Below are 16040 nucleotides of genomic sequence, written 5' to 3'. Positions count from 1 at the left end.
GCAATGGTGTTCATTTACCCAACTGATGCCAATGTAATCCAGGCTGGCAAAGTAATCCCTGGTACTATTATCCAGCCTGAAATGGCAACACAATACACCAGCCAGCTTTTTGGCAGCTTGAACAACCATCCTAAACAGAACCCTCAGTTGGGCTTATGGGAAGAACTTCGCAAAGTAGAGAGCAGGACTCTGGGGGTAAGTTGCACTGGATTTCTGCTCTTGTACCAGCACATCAGATTTTCAGTGGTTTCCCTTTAGGAGTATTATTTATTTTTTTATCTTATACCCTGCCCTCCCCAGCAAAGCTTGGCTCTGTGCAGCTTATACATAATTGATTTCCACAACAGCAAATTACCCTAAAATTACAATAAAATAATGTTAAAAACACTTATAAATAGCAACCTGCTCCATAAATATAATCCATAAAAGCAGCCACAAAATATATAGGATGGCACTCCCAATAGCATATGACCCAGTGCAGGGGCTTGGGCAATTAGGTCCCCCCACATACACTGTAATAAATGCAGATGGAAGTGAAGGGGGGGCAGGGAGGCCAACATTGATGGAAAAACTGTAGCTGGCCTCAACCATAGGCCTGGTGGAATCGCTCTCCTTAAAGTCCCACAGTCTCATTAGAAAAACTATTCTACCAGACAGGAGCCAGGGCAGAAAAAGCCCTGACTCTAGTCGAGGTAAGGTTGCCAGCTCTGGGTTGGGAAATACCTGGAGATTTTTGGGATGGAGCCTGAGAGGGGCTTTGGAGAGGGGAGGGACTTCAATGCCATAGAGTCCAATTGCCAAAGTGGCCATTTTCTCCAGGTGAACTGATCTCTATCAGCTGGAGATCAGTTGTAATAACAGATCTCCAGCCACCACCTGGAGGTTGGCAACCTTAGGTCAAGGTTAGCCGGACACTCTTCAGGCCAGGGACCACCAGCACAGTAGTGTCTGTGTAGGAAGGACCAAACAAATCACAGGGATTGGTCTAAAAGTAGAGTACAGAAAATATGTCCTTTTCTGTTACAGCGCAGACTTAGAATTTGTGTCGTTCAAAACACTGAGGAGTCAATTTCTTTTCCCACAGGCTGTCCAGATCATAATTGGACTGATACATATTGGCTTTGGCAGTGTTTCAACTGTTCTTTGGGATGCATACCCACATTACACCCCTTTGGCCACTTATGGAGCTTACCCATTCTGGGGTGGAATATTTGTAAGTACTATGTTATCAATGTACTCTAAACAGAGCTACATTCTTCTACATCCATTGATGCCCATTGAAGACCCATGTGTGTTTCAGAGAAGATCCACATTCCTGTCCCTGTTCAGCTGCCTATTTTCTATTTGATGAAAATCAATTGCGTTTAAGCTTCAGCTTTCTTGTATGAGCTTTGGTTATAGCAAATAAAAGTGGCTGATTGTCACCTTCTGTAAAATGCAATAGGAACAGGATTATATGAAGACAAATGGGGAACCCACAAGGAGCTGCAGGGGCATTTCATTTCCTCATTTTCTTTTCCCTGAAAGCCCACAAAGCCTCTCCTGTTTCCTTCTGTCCTTTCCACCGACCAGCTAGCCTACGTTTAGCTGCTCCCCTGTCTTCAGTTTTTTCCTCCTTCCCTTCCCCTGGCAAACTCTGCCCAAGAAAACTATGGCCCAGTTGCTAGGATTGCCAACTGCCTGCTTATGGCAGGCAATCTACCACCCATTACTGCTGTTGCCTGCTGACTCTCAGCTGGTAAGCGGGCAGAAGTAGGTGGGGGAACAGAGGGGGAGTGCCCAGTGTCATCTACGCGATGATGTCCTTGTAGCATTTGCCTATGGATATAATAGTGTAAAATTCATATTCAAAAGGTCTGTTTCCGATAGACAGGGCAGGTTTAAAAAATGGATATTTTGTATGACTTCCATTAGAGTTGGAGATGGAAACCAACAATAATTCAAAAGTGCTCTTCTATTGAGGTAACACTTAGCCTTAAAAGGAGAAACTATCACCAGCATCCCTAACATAGTACACCATTTCTCTGAGTAGAGAGTTTTTCTGTAAACATATTGAGCTGCAGAAGTTTAATGCATTTCTCTTTTTTCATCTTTTGGATAGTTCATTGCTTCTGGATCCCTTTCGGTGTCAGCTGAGAAACTTTGGAACACCTGCTTGGTGAGGTCTAGAGAACTCTTTCTCCTCTCCTGTGAAGCGAGAGGTGCCAACGAGTAGCTTTCCCTCTTGTTTTGTGATGTGAGCCCTATCAAGAGTCTCCAGATTTTAATGGACCATAAATGACCATAAGTGAAGGTTGTTTCTATGATTGGTGTTCAGGGATCTTGACCTCCACCTTAGAACTCAGGCAGCAGCCACATCCTATCTTCTGATCCTATTAATATCCCTTCTAGGATTAAACAGCAAGTTTTGCCTCAAATCAAGATATTCCTTAAATAGTGAAAAAAATATAGAATCAGCCCTCTGTCTATAGACCCTGTCCTATTTGCCCTCTTTCTGTGCCCAGTCAGGCAACAAGGCACATACCGGGTCCTTCTGACATTAACTTAAGATGGTGGGAGCATCCCAAACCCTAACTGTTCTTATTAAAAGGGATTTTCTTCTATAACACTTGCTCAGTTAGCAAGTAGGGGTGTATTTTCAAATAATCCAAGCCGAACCTTTTGGCTTCTCAGGATTTTTCACAGGCTTCTATTGAGAATCTTTGTGGGTCTCGTGGGGCGGGGGTTGAAGTAGAGGCACCAAATTTGCAGCATAGCTGCTGGTGACTCTCCTTGCAAGAACCCCCAAGTCTGGTAAAGATTGGGTCAGGGGGTCCAATTTTATTGGCCCCCATTTTTCCTTTCCAGTACACAGATCCAGACTTCCCAGTACACATGGGTGCCTAGTTTTGCTGGGATCTTTTCCACAACATTTCATCAAAGCAGGTTTGGGAAACGTCACAGGAAAGATAGGAAAACCCAGGAGGTGCAAAGAAACACCACAATGCTGTCAGGAAGCAGGAAACAAACCCATTTCCCAATACTGACCAACCTGCAGCAAACAACCTGTTTATAAGTTAGCTTAGTTTGGGATTTAAATGGTATTTGAGGGAAATGCCAGTGCAGCTTGTAACTTGGGCTTCTTGTTGAAAGCAGGTTTAGCTAGACTCTTGGGCATGACTCTTATTTTGGACTATTTCAGCAGATCTGTGCTCTGTCTCTCACTGTCCATGGAGGTAACCTGGTGCTTTGTGTCTGGCTTCCAGGTGCAATGCAGTGTGGGAATGAACATCACAAGTGCTATCATGGCATTAATTGGTGCAGTCCTATATACAGCAGAGCTGATAATAAATTTATTGGATTTAGATTATAGCTTGACAGAGGTAAGTAAACACATTTTACCATGATGTTTGATTTTAGGAATGGGTTCCAAAGAAGGGACATACAGATGTAGACAGGAGAGAAATACACATACAGCATGAGTTTTGATTGCTGCTTTCACTGCAGCCGTTCCCACTAGCATTAACTTTTTAAGGCACTTTGTCATTGAGACACTCGCCCTGTTCACATGTTACAGTGAACACATGTACAGCCTGCCTGTATGAGTGCACATCTGTAAGAAAGAGCCAACATGTTGTCACAGGCATCCCTTTTGGGGAGGCTAGTCAAGCCAGGATCTAGGAAACCATCAAACTATCCAGTTGCTTCAGTTGCCAGCCAGAAAAGGGGGAGAATCTATTAATAGGATTGTTCTCCTATAGCATAAAAAAGAGGATCTGAAGCATTGCATCCTTTTTGTCTGGTTTTTTTTCCGTTATAAAAGCATACATAAGAACATAAGAAAAACCATGTCGGATCAGACCAAGGCCCATCAAGTCCAGCAGTCTGTTCACACAGTGGCCAAGCAGGTGCCTCTAGGAAGTCCACAAACAAGACAACTGCAGCAGCACCATCCTGCCTGTGTTCCCAAGGATAGATAAAATACAGCAGACTCTTTGGCATCATTTCAGGCTTTCTGTCCCTCTAGTTGATTTCACTTCCTCTTTTAAATGAAAAGTTCATTAAAACTTTCCACAAAGCTTCACAGAGCACCATGCTAGGACAGTGATGGCGAACCTTTTAGAGACCGAGTGCCCAAACTGCAATCCAAAACCCACTTATTTATCGCAAAGTGTCAACACGGCAATTTAACTTGAATACGGTTGCTAACTCCAGGCTGGGAAATTCCTGGAGATCTGGGGGACAGCAGAGTTTGGGGAGGGAACTGATCTGTGTAGAGAGGCGGTCGGTTGTAATCCCGGGAGATTCCCAGGCCCCAACTGGAGGTTGGCAATCATGTGTGTGTGTTAAGTGCCTATGAATCAAAGTCCTCCAAAAAGTCCTATCTTTGACGATCGTACCAGGGAAGGAATCCCTGCGACGGCGGGAAAGCAAGGCGACGTCGCCGTGTTCCCTCAGGATCGCCCACTTACTGCAGCCTCGGGGAAGTTGGCCAGGCTGCGCAAGCAGCAGCAGTTCTGGGTGAGATGTGAGGGTGGAGCTTGCCCCGGAGGGACTTCTCCTCCGAGGCCAGAGCAGGGGTTGGCGCAGGCAGCCAGAGCCATCTCCAGTCTCGCTGCCGCTCGTGCCATGCGGGACAGACGCTGGCGGCGCAAAGCAGGAGTGGCGCGACGGCTCCCGCTCGAGGAGAGCCTGGACACTCCACCAGCCATCCTGGCCGGTCCCGGCGCCTGGGGGGTGGCCGCAGCAACGTTGCCCTGCACCGCCGAGGAGGAGAGAGAGGGAAGCTCACAGGTGCCCTGGCGATGGTGAGAGGGCCCGGGGAGCTCAACGTTCTCCCCCCACCCCTCCCCTTGTGGCTGCCAAAAGAAGGAGAGGAGAGAGGCTGCCCGGTGTAAGAGCTGGGGCTGCGGGCAGGGGTCCCCACCATGAGGCGGCTCGGGGGATCCCTCCCGCTGCCTCTCAGTTGTGCCAGGCGGTGGTTTCTGGGCCACTCTTTAACATTTTGATCTTTCAACTGAACCAATTTGCCAGAGGTGCCTAGCAGCTGATCTACATGCTTCTGTGCTCTGCAGTCCTTAGGCTTTGGTCTTGGTCTCATTCTTCTCGTATTCAGTTTGCTGGAGTTTTGCATCACTACTTCAACTGCTCATTTTGGATGCCAGGCAGCCTGCTGCACAAACGACATGGTAAGCATTTGATACCTTTCTCAGAAGGCCTTTTATGCATGGGTTAGATCTCCCTGGTTGGACCTATTTCCTAGGAGAAGCACCACAACACTGCAAGCTGCCGCCTACCTCTGCCTTCTTCTCCTGACAGCCTCCTCCTAGTTTCTCTTCCTCTCTTTTTATGGCCCCAGCTTCACACCTGGCCCTTGAGTTAAGCTCTGCCCTCTTCGCCTCTGTTCCCTGCCCTGCCTCAAAACACCTGGGCCATTGGTCTTGCACTCTGGCTTGCTCTCTACCTCCACACCCTTGGAGCTTCCCTGGGCCAAACTGCCAAGGCTGCCTTTTTGCTGATGTTGCAGTAGCAATGATATTATCCCTTCGTTCTTGCTGAATTTGCAAGTCGAATGAGAGTGTACACACCTATTGCTTTGATTATCCTTTCTCTTGGACAGTTAGTGGGAACAATTACAGAAAAAGGCTTCATTAATTCCTTTTTAAGAGTTATGATTTGCCTTCTTATCTTCGTATATCAGAAGATCTCATATGCACTTGCTGATTGGCTACTTGCATATCTCTTATTTGGAGTAACCTTTCAGCTATTTTAATCAATCAAGTTTTATTTCTATACAATATCAGCTATTTAGAAATAATCGCATGATCCTGAGAAATCAAACTTATAGAAAGATAAGATTGATATTCTTTCTTTAAATAAGCACTCCTATGAAAGGCAAATCAAATTTCCCTGGTGGAAGTCTTAGAAAGCAGAGGTTTAAGAAGAGGTGAGGTCTCTTGGTGAGATATTGGGTACTTTGGGCTTTTTTTGATCATTCATAAAAGCAGAGACAAAAGTTAAAACCTGATTTGCTTTAAACAGCTATCATCAGTTATAATATGAATAAGCGGTGCTAGGAATGCTGGTATTGTTGATGTGCGTTTCCACAGTTTCTGTGGGGTTAATTCTCTTATGTCTTTATTGTCTTCTGTCTTGCTCAATAAAAGAATCTTCTCTTCGTTTAATACAAGATAAAAGATTACCCTGGTGTCTTGCTTAGCTGCTGATAGCTCAAAAGAAAAAAAAATGGAATCACATCCAAAAAATTATTTTCGTATTATCAGGAGTTAGTGCCTAGAGGCAGAGGAGTTTCTCTGACGTGATAAACCCTAGAGAATTTTGTGGCTGATCAGTGTTTCAAAGGCAAACCCTTGAAAGATTGTTCAGTGCAAAGTCTCTAACAGGGTGCGGCTCACAATACGCAAATGCTAAGGGCGTCTTTTGCACCAATATTTTGCCGTATTGGCCATGGTATGAATTGAAGAAGTGTGGTTGAGTCCAGATCTCTCTAATGCGACTGAAGAAAGGATATACCATGAAATAGGAAGTACCGGATTCCTCTCTCGCGGTGGATTGGATTATCATCAGTGGACTTTACTGTGGTATATGGTACATAACCACTGAACTTTGCTGACCACTTTGTGGTTTGATGTTGTGTCCGCAGCAATGAACGACTGAAATCTGATATTTAAGTAATTCTGTAATAGTTATAAGAGCGTTAGTGTTATTGTTTGATTGGATATGTTTTGGTATTTTGGTCATAAGTCCTGTCGTTTTGGATTAACCTCCAGGTGATGGCAGGAGATCTCCTGCTATTACAACTGATCTCCAGCAGATAGAGATCAGTTCCCCTGGAGAAAATGGCCGCTTTGGCAATTGGACTCTATGGCATTGAAGTCCCTCGCCTTTCCAAACCCTGCCCTCCTCAGGCTCCACCCCAAAAACCTCCCGCCGGTGGTGAAGAGGGACCTGGCAACCCTACTTCCAAAACCTTATAAAAGAAGGGCCTTTAGAACAGCAAAGGGTCAACCGTCCTGTTGCTAAGCGGCATTGCTGCCGGCCTACTCTTTGACCCCTGGGAATCATAATGCGCTGACCTAATAGGAGAGGTATCCTTTATTTCTCTGTATGTATGTGTGGCTTTGTGTCAGAGGCTTTCCTGCCTTGGGAGGCTGAGGAGAGACCAGCCTTTAGGAAGGCAACGTTCTCTTGTCTCTTTGGAGGTTAACAGGTTTGCCAGCTCTGGGTTGGGAAATACCTGGAAATTTTGGGGGTGGAGCCTAGGGTTGCCAGGTGACCGGTGGTGGTGGGCAACCCCCTGCCAATCCACCCCCCTGCCCGCTGACCAGCTGAGGGTTGGCGGGCAAACGTGCACGTGCGCCTATACACTGCGGCACGTCACTTTTACCCAAAAGGCCCCTTGCAATGCGTTGACACCTGGAAGTTCCACATCGCAAAAGGCCCCTCGTGATGCGGCACGTCTGGGTGTGAACCGGAAGTGATGTGCACGGGCATCAGTGCAGCTATGCATGTGTGCGCGATCCCTTCAATTCTGCTCCAAAAGCCTCCCGCTGGAGGAGAGGAGGGGCCTGGCAACCCTCGTGGAGCCTGAGGAGGTGGGGGTTTGAGGAGGGGAGGGACTTCAATGGCATATAATGCCATAGAGTCCACCTTCCAAAGCAGCCATTTTCTCCAGGTGATCTCTTTTGTCTAGGTTTGCCAACTCCAAATGGTGGCTGGAGATCTCCTGCTATTACAACTGATCTCCAGGCGATAGAGTTCAGTTCACCTGGAGAAAATGGCTGCTTTGGAAGGTGGACTCTGTGGCATTATACCCTGCTGAGGCCCCTCCCCTCCTCAAACCCCGCCCTCCTCAGGCACCACCTCCAAAATCTCCAGGTATTTCCCAACCTAGAGCTGGCAACCCTACTTTTGCCTGGAGGTCAGTTGTAATCCCAGGAGATCTCCAGCCACCACCTGGAGGTTCACCACAAGAGAAGAAGGCTCAGTGCTGTAAGGATAATTGGAGCAACCCAAAACAGCACTATAACACTATAAAGCAAATAAGTGAATTTTATAAAGTGCAAAGTGAATAAATATATACAGCATATACAAAGGGAGTACCAAATACCAAATACAAAATTTACAATAACAATCCAATAAATATGACTTATCAAGAGGATGGCATATACAGCATATACAATCCATAATTTATTGGATTGTATATGCTGTATATATTTATTCACTTTGCACTTTATAAAATTCACTTATTTGCTTTATAGTGTTATAGTGCTGTTTTGGGTTGCTCCAACCACCTGGAGGTTGGCAACCCTAGAGGTGAAAGGTACCTTACTGCCAGTGCTCTATCTTTCTGTTGCTGAATAAATTGAGCTTTAACTGTGAATGTCTTTCTGTGTTTCATTGGATAAGAGGAATAGGGAGAATTTCCACAATAGTGCACAATCCTGCCCTCTCTGAGGCCTGCTCCTCCTCGCTGCTATGTAGTCTGATCTCTAAGTGACTTCCCCTTGGGTAGCAGTGTTAACCCCACTGCAGGCTACCCTCTGCAAAATAGGCCAGCTCCAAGAAATGCCCACATCCCGATTTTTACCCCTAACACTGGCATATGGTACTTCTAAAACAGCTTAATCATAACTGTTGTGAGCATAAGAATCTTGTGTGTGTTTACAGCTTCAGAGAGTGAAAAATATCTACAGAAGTAAGGCCTATTCCTCACCAGTGTTTATAATGACAGAGGTGATGCCAGCGAGAATGTTTTTGACAGTGAATGATTCTTTTTCGTTTCAGACCGTAGTTGTTGTGCCCTACACCCTCATCAGAAACGGCGAGATTCCTGCTGAAGACACCCCTGCTGAGGCCCATGACAATGTGGCTTTCTGTCCCTGAAGAGAGGCTTGGTGTAAGCTCTAGCCCTGCAGCAAACCCATAAAAAGATTTCAGCAGACGGCAAATCCACGAAAGCGGTTTTATTGGTTAGAATCGACAGGTTTCAGAAGCCATATTCACAAGGACACTAGTAAGGGTCAAAGGCAAGGCACATAGCATATATGGGAGAGCAAAAGAAGATAATCGGTTACCCAGGTAAACCCCCCACTCCAACAGGCAGGAAGGAGCACTCAGCGATTCCCACAGTATGGGAATCTATGAAGACTAAACACGGGGCTTAGACTGGCCTTGGACAGAATAGCACAACAGCACCTGGAAGCAGCACAACAACACCACATACCATCTTCATGGCTTGCTCCTGACATTCTGCCCCCCTAAAGACCCCCCTTCACCCTCCCAGCATGGGTTTGTGAGGGTAGGCGGCATGGAATTCTTGTACCAAGCGGGGGGCAGAGACATCACAGGCGCGCATCCATTCATCCTGGGCGGGACTAAAATGTTTCCAGTGGACCATGTATTGAAGGGTACTGTAGCGAATGCGAGAATCGAGTATTTTAGCTACTTCAAAATGTTCCTCCCCCCCACCCCACCATTTCAGGCATTTCGGGTTGTGGCTCAGGATGCCATTTTTGGGAAGAAATGTACGGTTTTAAAAGACTGACATGGAACACAGGATGAATTCTCCGTAGAGACTTGGGCAAGGAAAGTTCTACAGTCACTGGATTAATAATCCGGGAAATGGGGAACGGACCCAAGTACTTGGCACTGAGTTTATCGCACAGGCGGGTGGATTCTTGGTGGACAGATAGACGAGATCCCCCACCTTGCATTCCTTACCGGGGGAACGATGTGTGTCAGTCTGAGCCTTGTACTTTCATTTGGCTCGCTCCAGATTTTTAACCAGCCATGGCCAGATTGTTTGAATGGAACGTACCCATCTGGCCACGTCAGCTCTCCCCTCCTCCTCAGAAACATCAACATGACCAGCGGGGCCAAACTCTTTACCATGGACAACATGGAAAGGGCTGAACCCTGTGGATTGGTGAACCGCATTATTTAAGCATATTCAGCAAAAGGCAACAGGTCTACCCAATCATCTTGATGGTAATTAACATAACAGCGTAAATAGCATTCCAACACCGCATTCACCCGTTCAGTTTGACCATCCGTTGGGGATGGAAGGCACGAGACAGTCCTTGTTCTACTCCGACCAATTTGAGAAAAGCTTTCTAAAATTTGGCCACAAAATTTGAACCCCTGTCCATCACTATCTTGCATGGAAAGGAATGTAGACGGAAGACATGTGATACAAAGAGGCGGGCCAATTTCGGGGCGGAAGGGATACCTGTGCAGGGTACAAGATGCACCTGTTTCAAAAACAGATCAGTAATCACCCAAAGAACTCTTTCCCCCACTAGAGGGTAGGTCTATCATGAAGTTCATTGCAATCACTTCCCATGGTTTTGAGGGAGTCTCTAACGGTTGCAAAAGTCCCAGCGGTTTGCCCTGAGATCGTTTGGCTGCTGCACTTATGGGGCAGCTGCGGATGAAGGTGTCCACATCTGACCGCATGCCCACCCACCAAAACTGTCTCCATAGCAAATGCAATGTCTTGAGAAATCAGAAATGTCCTGCAGTCTTGGCGCCATGAACCAAACCCAAAACCTCCCCCTGCAACACTTCCGGAACATACAATTTAGAATCTTTGTACCAAAATTCCCCGCATTTAATTAGAGTAGCTGGAAGGACCTGCGGGGAAAGTTCCGCTTGATAACTGCGAAACAGAGTCTCCTTAAAGGAATCAGTCAGTCCTTCCACCCCCTCCGGTGTTGTTCCGGCAGGTAGCTGGACCGGGGACGGAGACGACACAGTTGCAGGGAGTGACTGAGTGGTGTGCTCAGGTCAGGAACCGTGGCTGTCAGTCGCTCAGGGGGAGGAGGAAGCGAGGCACTGCCGGCTCATCTGGCCGTGGGCTTCCCCTCCCACCGAAAGCGGCGGCGGTGGGGATCGGGTCTGAGAACGGGTTTGTATGGCTAAGGTGGGCAATAGACCTCGTTGGGCAGGGGTGAAGAGCGACTCTGTGGGCCGATAAACCTTGGTGGGATATTGGGGAAGTCTGGATAAAGCGTCAGCCAGAAGGTTTTGTTCCCTGGTACATATTTTAGGACGAATCAAAATTGGGCAAAGAAGTCTGCCCAGCGAACGTGCTTCACGGACAGCTTGTGAGCCCCCGTTAGGGCCTCTAGGTTTTTGTGATCGGACTTCAAAAGGCACCTTGGAACCTTCTAAAAACTGCCTCCACACTGTCAGGGCATGATTTTCCGCGGCGGCTTCCTTTCCCCAAACGGCCCAATTGAGTTCGGATTGAGTGAACTTTTTAGAAAAATAAGCGCACGGATGCAAGTGCCCATCCTCCCCCCGCTGCAGGAGCGCACCCCCCCCCATCGCTACGTCGGACGTGTCTACGTTCACTACGCATGGTTGATTGCAGTCTGGGTGCTGCAAAACAGGCTCGGATGTAAAAAGCTGCTTAAGACAATCGAAGGTGGCTTGACACTGGGGGGACACTGTCCTTCAGTGTTACTCCTCTGAAGATGCCTGCCACAGCTGCGGGCGAAACGTCAGGAAAGAAAATACCAAGACCACGGTCACACAGCCCGGATAGCCTACAAGAACCGATGAACTCTGACCGTGAAAGCCTTCGACAATATTAAGTTATTTATTTAGGTATTTCAAGGCCTAACAGAAGCCTAATTGGTAAGAAACTACGGCCCTACAGCTATGGTTTAAATTTGAGGGAAATTTAACCCAACAAGTTCCTAACAGGCCCTTATTAAAGCTGGTAATGTCTATGGTTGGGGGGAAAAATCTTCCAAGAGAGTGCCTGACTCAGTAAACCCACCAGAAGAACCTTGTGCAGATCAGAGAACACAGACACCAAACGGACACAAAAAAACCTCTCTCTTAAGGCAACAATGGGTATGATAACAACAAAGCACCCCCCCAAAAAAAATAGTGAATCAAATCACCCCCTCCTTTCAGGTTAAAGCCAGCAAGATCTGAAGCGGCGAAAACCCCAAAATCCAAACAGTGCAACTTTGAAACCAGTGGAGAAATGGAAGAAGTGCCCCCCCAACAATCAACCAAATCACTCCTTTCAGGCGAAAGCCAGCAATGAGGCAAAGAAACCCCCCAAAATCCAAATAGTGGAATAGTGAAAGAGCAAGCAGTGGAGAAATGGAAGCAGTGCCCCCCCCAACAATCAATCAAATCACCCCCTCAAACTAGCAACCCTCCCCCACCAACCAACAGGCCAAGGCCTGCTGGCTTCTAGCAAAATTTAGAAAATAAGCCCCAAATACAAAAACTGGTTTAAAAGGAAAATGGTGATATCTCAAACCCTTTGATGTCTTCTCCTCCTGGCAGCAGGTAGGAAGGAATCCAATCCAAGCAGCAGGTAGTAATCCAGCAGGTAAGGATGAGGCATCATGATCCATGATTGCAGAGGGAAAAATGGGCAACAGGAGCTAAAGCCAAGCTTTGCCATCAAACTCTCTCAACCCTCTCCGGAATGGCCTGGTCTGGGAACCAGACCTGCTTTTATAGTCTTTAGCCAAGCGCAGAAAAGTTTGAAAATAATTCCAGCCAAAAAAACACTTCTGTGATTGGCCAAAGAACCCTGTTCTTCCTTAACTGGGTACCTATTGGCCACTGAGAATCCTGGCCCTCCCCCCTCCCCCCTCCCCCTGTCTAAGTTGTCCTCTGTTGCAAAAATCAAGGTAGGCTGCACCAGCTGTCTGCCAGTGAGCCTTCCTATTGGCCATTCCAAGATGCCTGCTCCCTCCCTCTTGCTGCCCTGGAAACAAGCCAGGGGGCAGGAAGATGAAGAAAGGAAATAGCTCTCCTTTAAGCATGACAAGGGCAACAAAATGGAGACTCCGCAGAAGGCGACTAGCCGAAACCCAAAAAGGCGAATATTCGGCTTTTTTCGGGAAGCACCTATTTGGCTTTGGGCTGCTTCCCAGGTTTTGACATTCGGTAAACCAAAAAGCCGAACGAAGCCAAAACGGCTAATTTCAGGTTTATTTTCAGTTCGAGTTTATGGATATGCACAACCCTACTCATACCATTAGCTGTCACTGGAAATTTGATTTCTGCAATTTCATATTTCGAGTGAAATTGAAAAACTTACTTTTATCCTTCAGTTTGCAACAGTTTTTTACACTTGCCTTATGATGGTGCTTCTTAAGATAGTACTGTACTTGGTTGTTGTTGTTGTTTACGTAATAGTAGTTGTGTAATTGTTTTTTTATAAGATTTTACTTTTTGTAAATATAAACAGAACAGAAAAGGGGGGAATAGAAACCATGTCACAACAACAATTGCAATTACATCAAAAGAAAAAGAGAAGAAAAATGTACATGTAATATAATAAAGATATAATAAACAGTAAACAATAAATGATGATAGCAGCAATAATGAGCAGTAAATAGCGATATAAATGAGCATTAAATGGTGATTATCATAATAAGAAATCTTAGCATAAATCATATAATGCCCTATACAATACTTGATATACACAATAATAATGTTTTCATACCTGTAAGCACTTGGTCCATAGAAATCCAAAAACCACACCAAGAGACTTAGTAGTCAAAAGAGTAGGTTTACTGGTAACATAGGCAAGCAGAGCTTAGAAATCCAAAGGCAGGAATGGGGGGGAAATGGCAAGCATTTGATTATATGGGAACACCAGAAAAGCAGCAGCAATACAGTCTCATGAAATAACTCCAAACAGTCTAGAAACACCAAGGCTCCCACGGGCGCCTACTAGCTTCAAAGGGAATAGGAATGCGAGCGTTTAGATAAACAGTCCTTGAATGAGAGTCTGTGAGAAAACGAAACCATCTCAGATACAGCGAGCAGGCCTGACAATACCCCACTTTAAGGAGTTTTCAAAATGGCTTACAATTGCCTTCCCTTCTCCACCCACAACAGGCACCATGTGAGGTAGGTGAGGCTGAGATTGTTCTGGGAGAACTGTGACTAGGCCCAGGTTACTTAGCAGGCTTCAGGTGGAGGAGTGAGGGATAAAACCCGGTTCTCCAGATTAGAGTCTGCCACTCTTAACCAGTACATCACGCTGGCTCAAAAGTCCCCCTTTCACAGAAAGTTAATATTTGGGCCAATAAAGGCCAGGCAGGAGTCAGGATGGAAATGGCACAAAAGAACCCATACACAGAACCTGAACCCTGTGATAGGAAGCAGAAAAATATTTGAAATTTACATTGGCTGTACACTCATAGTAGATTGGAGTGGCAGTAGATAAGGGCACAGTACAGAGCAAAAGTCAAAGTCCAATGCTAGCAGAACCCCTATATAGATTTTGCAGCTTATTGCTTCCTAGTGAAGTTTCAGTGACACTGGGAGGCTGAGAACAAGTACATCACAGAGTGTAAAGTAAGTACATTGTTATATGAATTTGGGGATAGCGCTTAATTTAAAGGAGAACACAGCTCTGAAATGCCAGCAGGAATGCCAGACTTCCTCTGAACATGTACAGAGGGCCTTTCCATCACTACCACATAATCAAACCCTCCTTATAGAACAGAAGGCAGATAGTTGGTGAGATGCAGTCTTCCTATGACAGTCTTGGTAGATGAAGGCTATTACTCCTGATGATAAATTTATGCTGCTTCCTCTGAGCACTTTACTGGCATTCGTCATATCAGGTGATATCCCCATCCTCATGTAACAGAAGAGCGAAGGCTTAGTCTTGTTGCCAGGGGTTGGCTTTGCTGTTGGAAGGAACATTGTTCAGGGCCGAATTGGCCATGTGAACAATATCATTAAAGTAAAGTAGTAGAACGATGTTGGGAGAAAGGATAGCTGAGTATTGTTGTTGTTGTTGTTGATGATGATGAAGGGTTAAGCTGAAAACATTAAACTCACACAATGGCTGTACAGGAAAATGATGAGGCAGTTTAAACAGTATAATCATGAATACGTCCAAAGGCCCCCCTTTGGCTTCTGCTGTGACCCTCTCCCCCTCTCCTGAAGAATTTCTCTCCCTCCCTTTCTGAGACCTAAAATCCTCATACTATAGGGAAGGGGCTGTGGCTCAGAGGTAGAGAATCTGCTTGGCTTGCAGAAGGTCCCACTTTCAATCCATGGCATCTCCAATTAAAAGGATCAGGTAGTTGGTGATGGGGAAGACCTCCATCTGAGTCCCTGGAAAGCCATTGCCAGTCTGAGTACACGATACTGACCTTGATGGACCTTGATGGTCTGATTCAGTATAAGGCAGCATTGTGAGTAAAGTCACTCTCAACATGAAACTCTGTTCATGGGCAGGTGTTTCCCCCCTCCCCCCAGGGACAAAAAGCTTATATTCAAACATTTTATGGATTTTAATCTATTTGAAATGTATTTGATTTATTGTTACCTGCCCCGAGCCTTGCTGTAGTGGGAGAGGGGCGAGATATAAATCTAATATATAAATTTTAAAAAATGAATCTCAGAAATCTCCTTTGCCCTCCCTCCTTCTTCCCTCATGTGCTACCCAGAAACTGAAGTTTTTCAGCACAAACCCTTGCTTGTCATTATATCTGAATCACAAGCTGTACTTTATTCTCTTGACCACTATCCACAATTCCAAACCAGGATTAAACTGTGATTTGGAATCCTCTTTGCATGACTAAGGTGGAGAATCACTTGTGGTTCACACATATATAACTACAAAGTAGAGTTTGTTCCAAAACAGGGAGTCTTCAGCTTCTGAGCTCCATGCAAGACACATATGAAAAGGGAGCGTGTGGCAATTCTGAAAAGTTCCAGGTCTAGTTTTGACAGATATGAATGCAGTCAAAGAAGTAATCCTTTAATTTCCTATGTTAAGCACTCTTTCCCCCCCTCTGTGTGTGCAGTTCCTATATGGAAAACAGTAGCCCAGGAATTTGCTTTCTGAGAACTCTTTCATGAATCAAGGTACTAGCATGAGGCCCATCGTCCGGGACACGATTTCAGATTCGTACTGGGGAGGGGTATTTGTAATATTTGTTCAAATCTGTGAAAGGGTAGTTCATTTGGGTTTGTTTCTTCTTTCTTTCGTGCAGATACCTTACCGATGGCCACAGATCCACAGAGAATGGCAA

The 16040-nt window shown here is 45.9% G+C and overlaps 1 protein-coding gene across 1 annotated transcript; it reads left to right on the top strand.

Moving 5' to 3' along the window:
* The first annotated feature begins 3 nt into the window (after positions 1-3).
* On the top strand, positions 4-8886 carry LOC130479609 (membrane-spanning 4-domains subfamily A member 15-like). Its single transcript, XM_056852003.1, has 6 exons — positions 4-195; positions 1085-1213; positions 2102-2158; positions 4620-4787; positions 5055-5168; positions 8788-8886. Exons 1-6 carry the CDS (start codon positions 4-6, stop codon positions 8884-8886), a joined length of 759 nt encoding a protein of 252 aa, XP_056707981.1.
* The last annotated feature ends 7154 nt before the right edge of the window (positions 8887-16040 follow it).

This window comes from Euleptes europaea, chromosome 6 (assembly GCF_029931775.1).
Source record: "Euleptes europaea isolate rEulEur1 chromosome 6, rEulEur1.hap1, whole genome shotgun sequence".
Taxonomy (NCBI): Eukaryota; Metazoa; Chordata; class Lepidosauria; order Squamata; family Sphaerodactylidae; genus Euleptes; species Euleptes europaea.
This window is presented reverse-complemented; position numbering and strand designations above follow the sequence as displayed.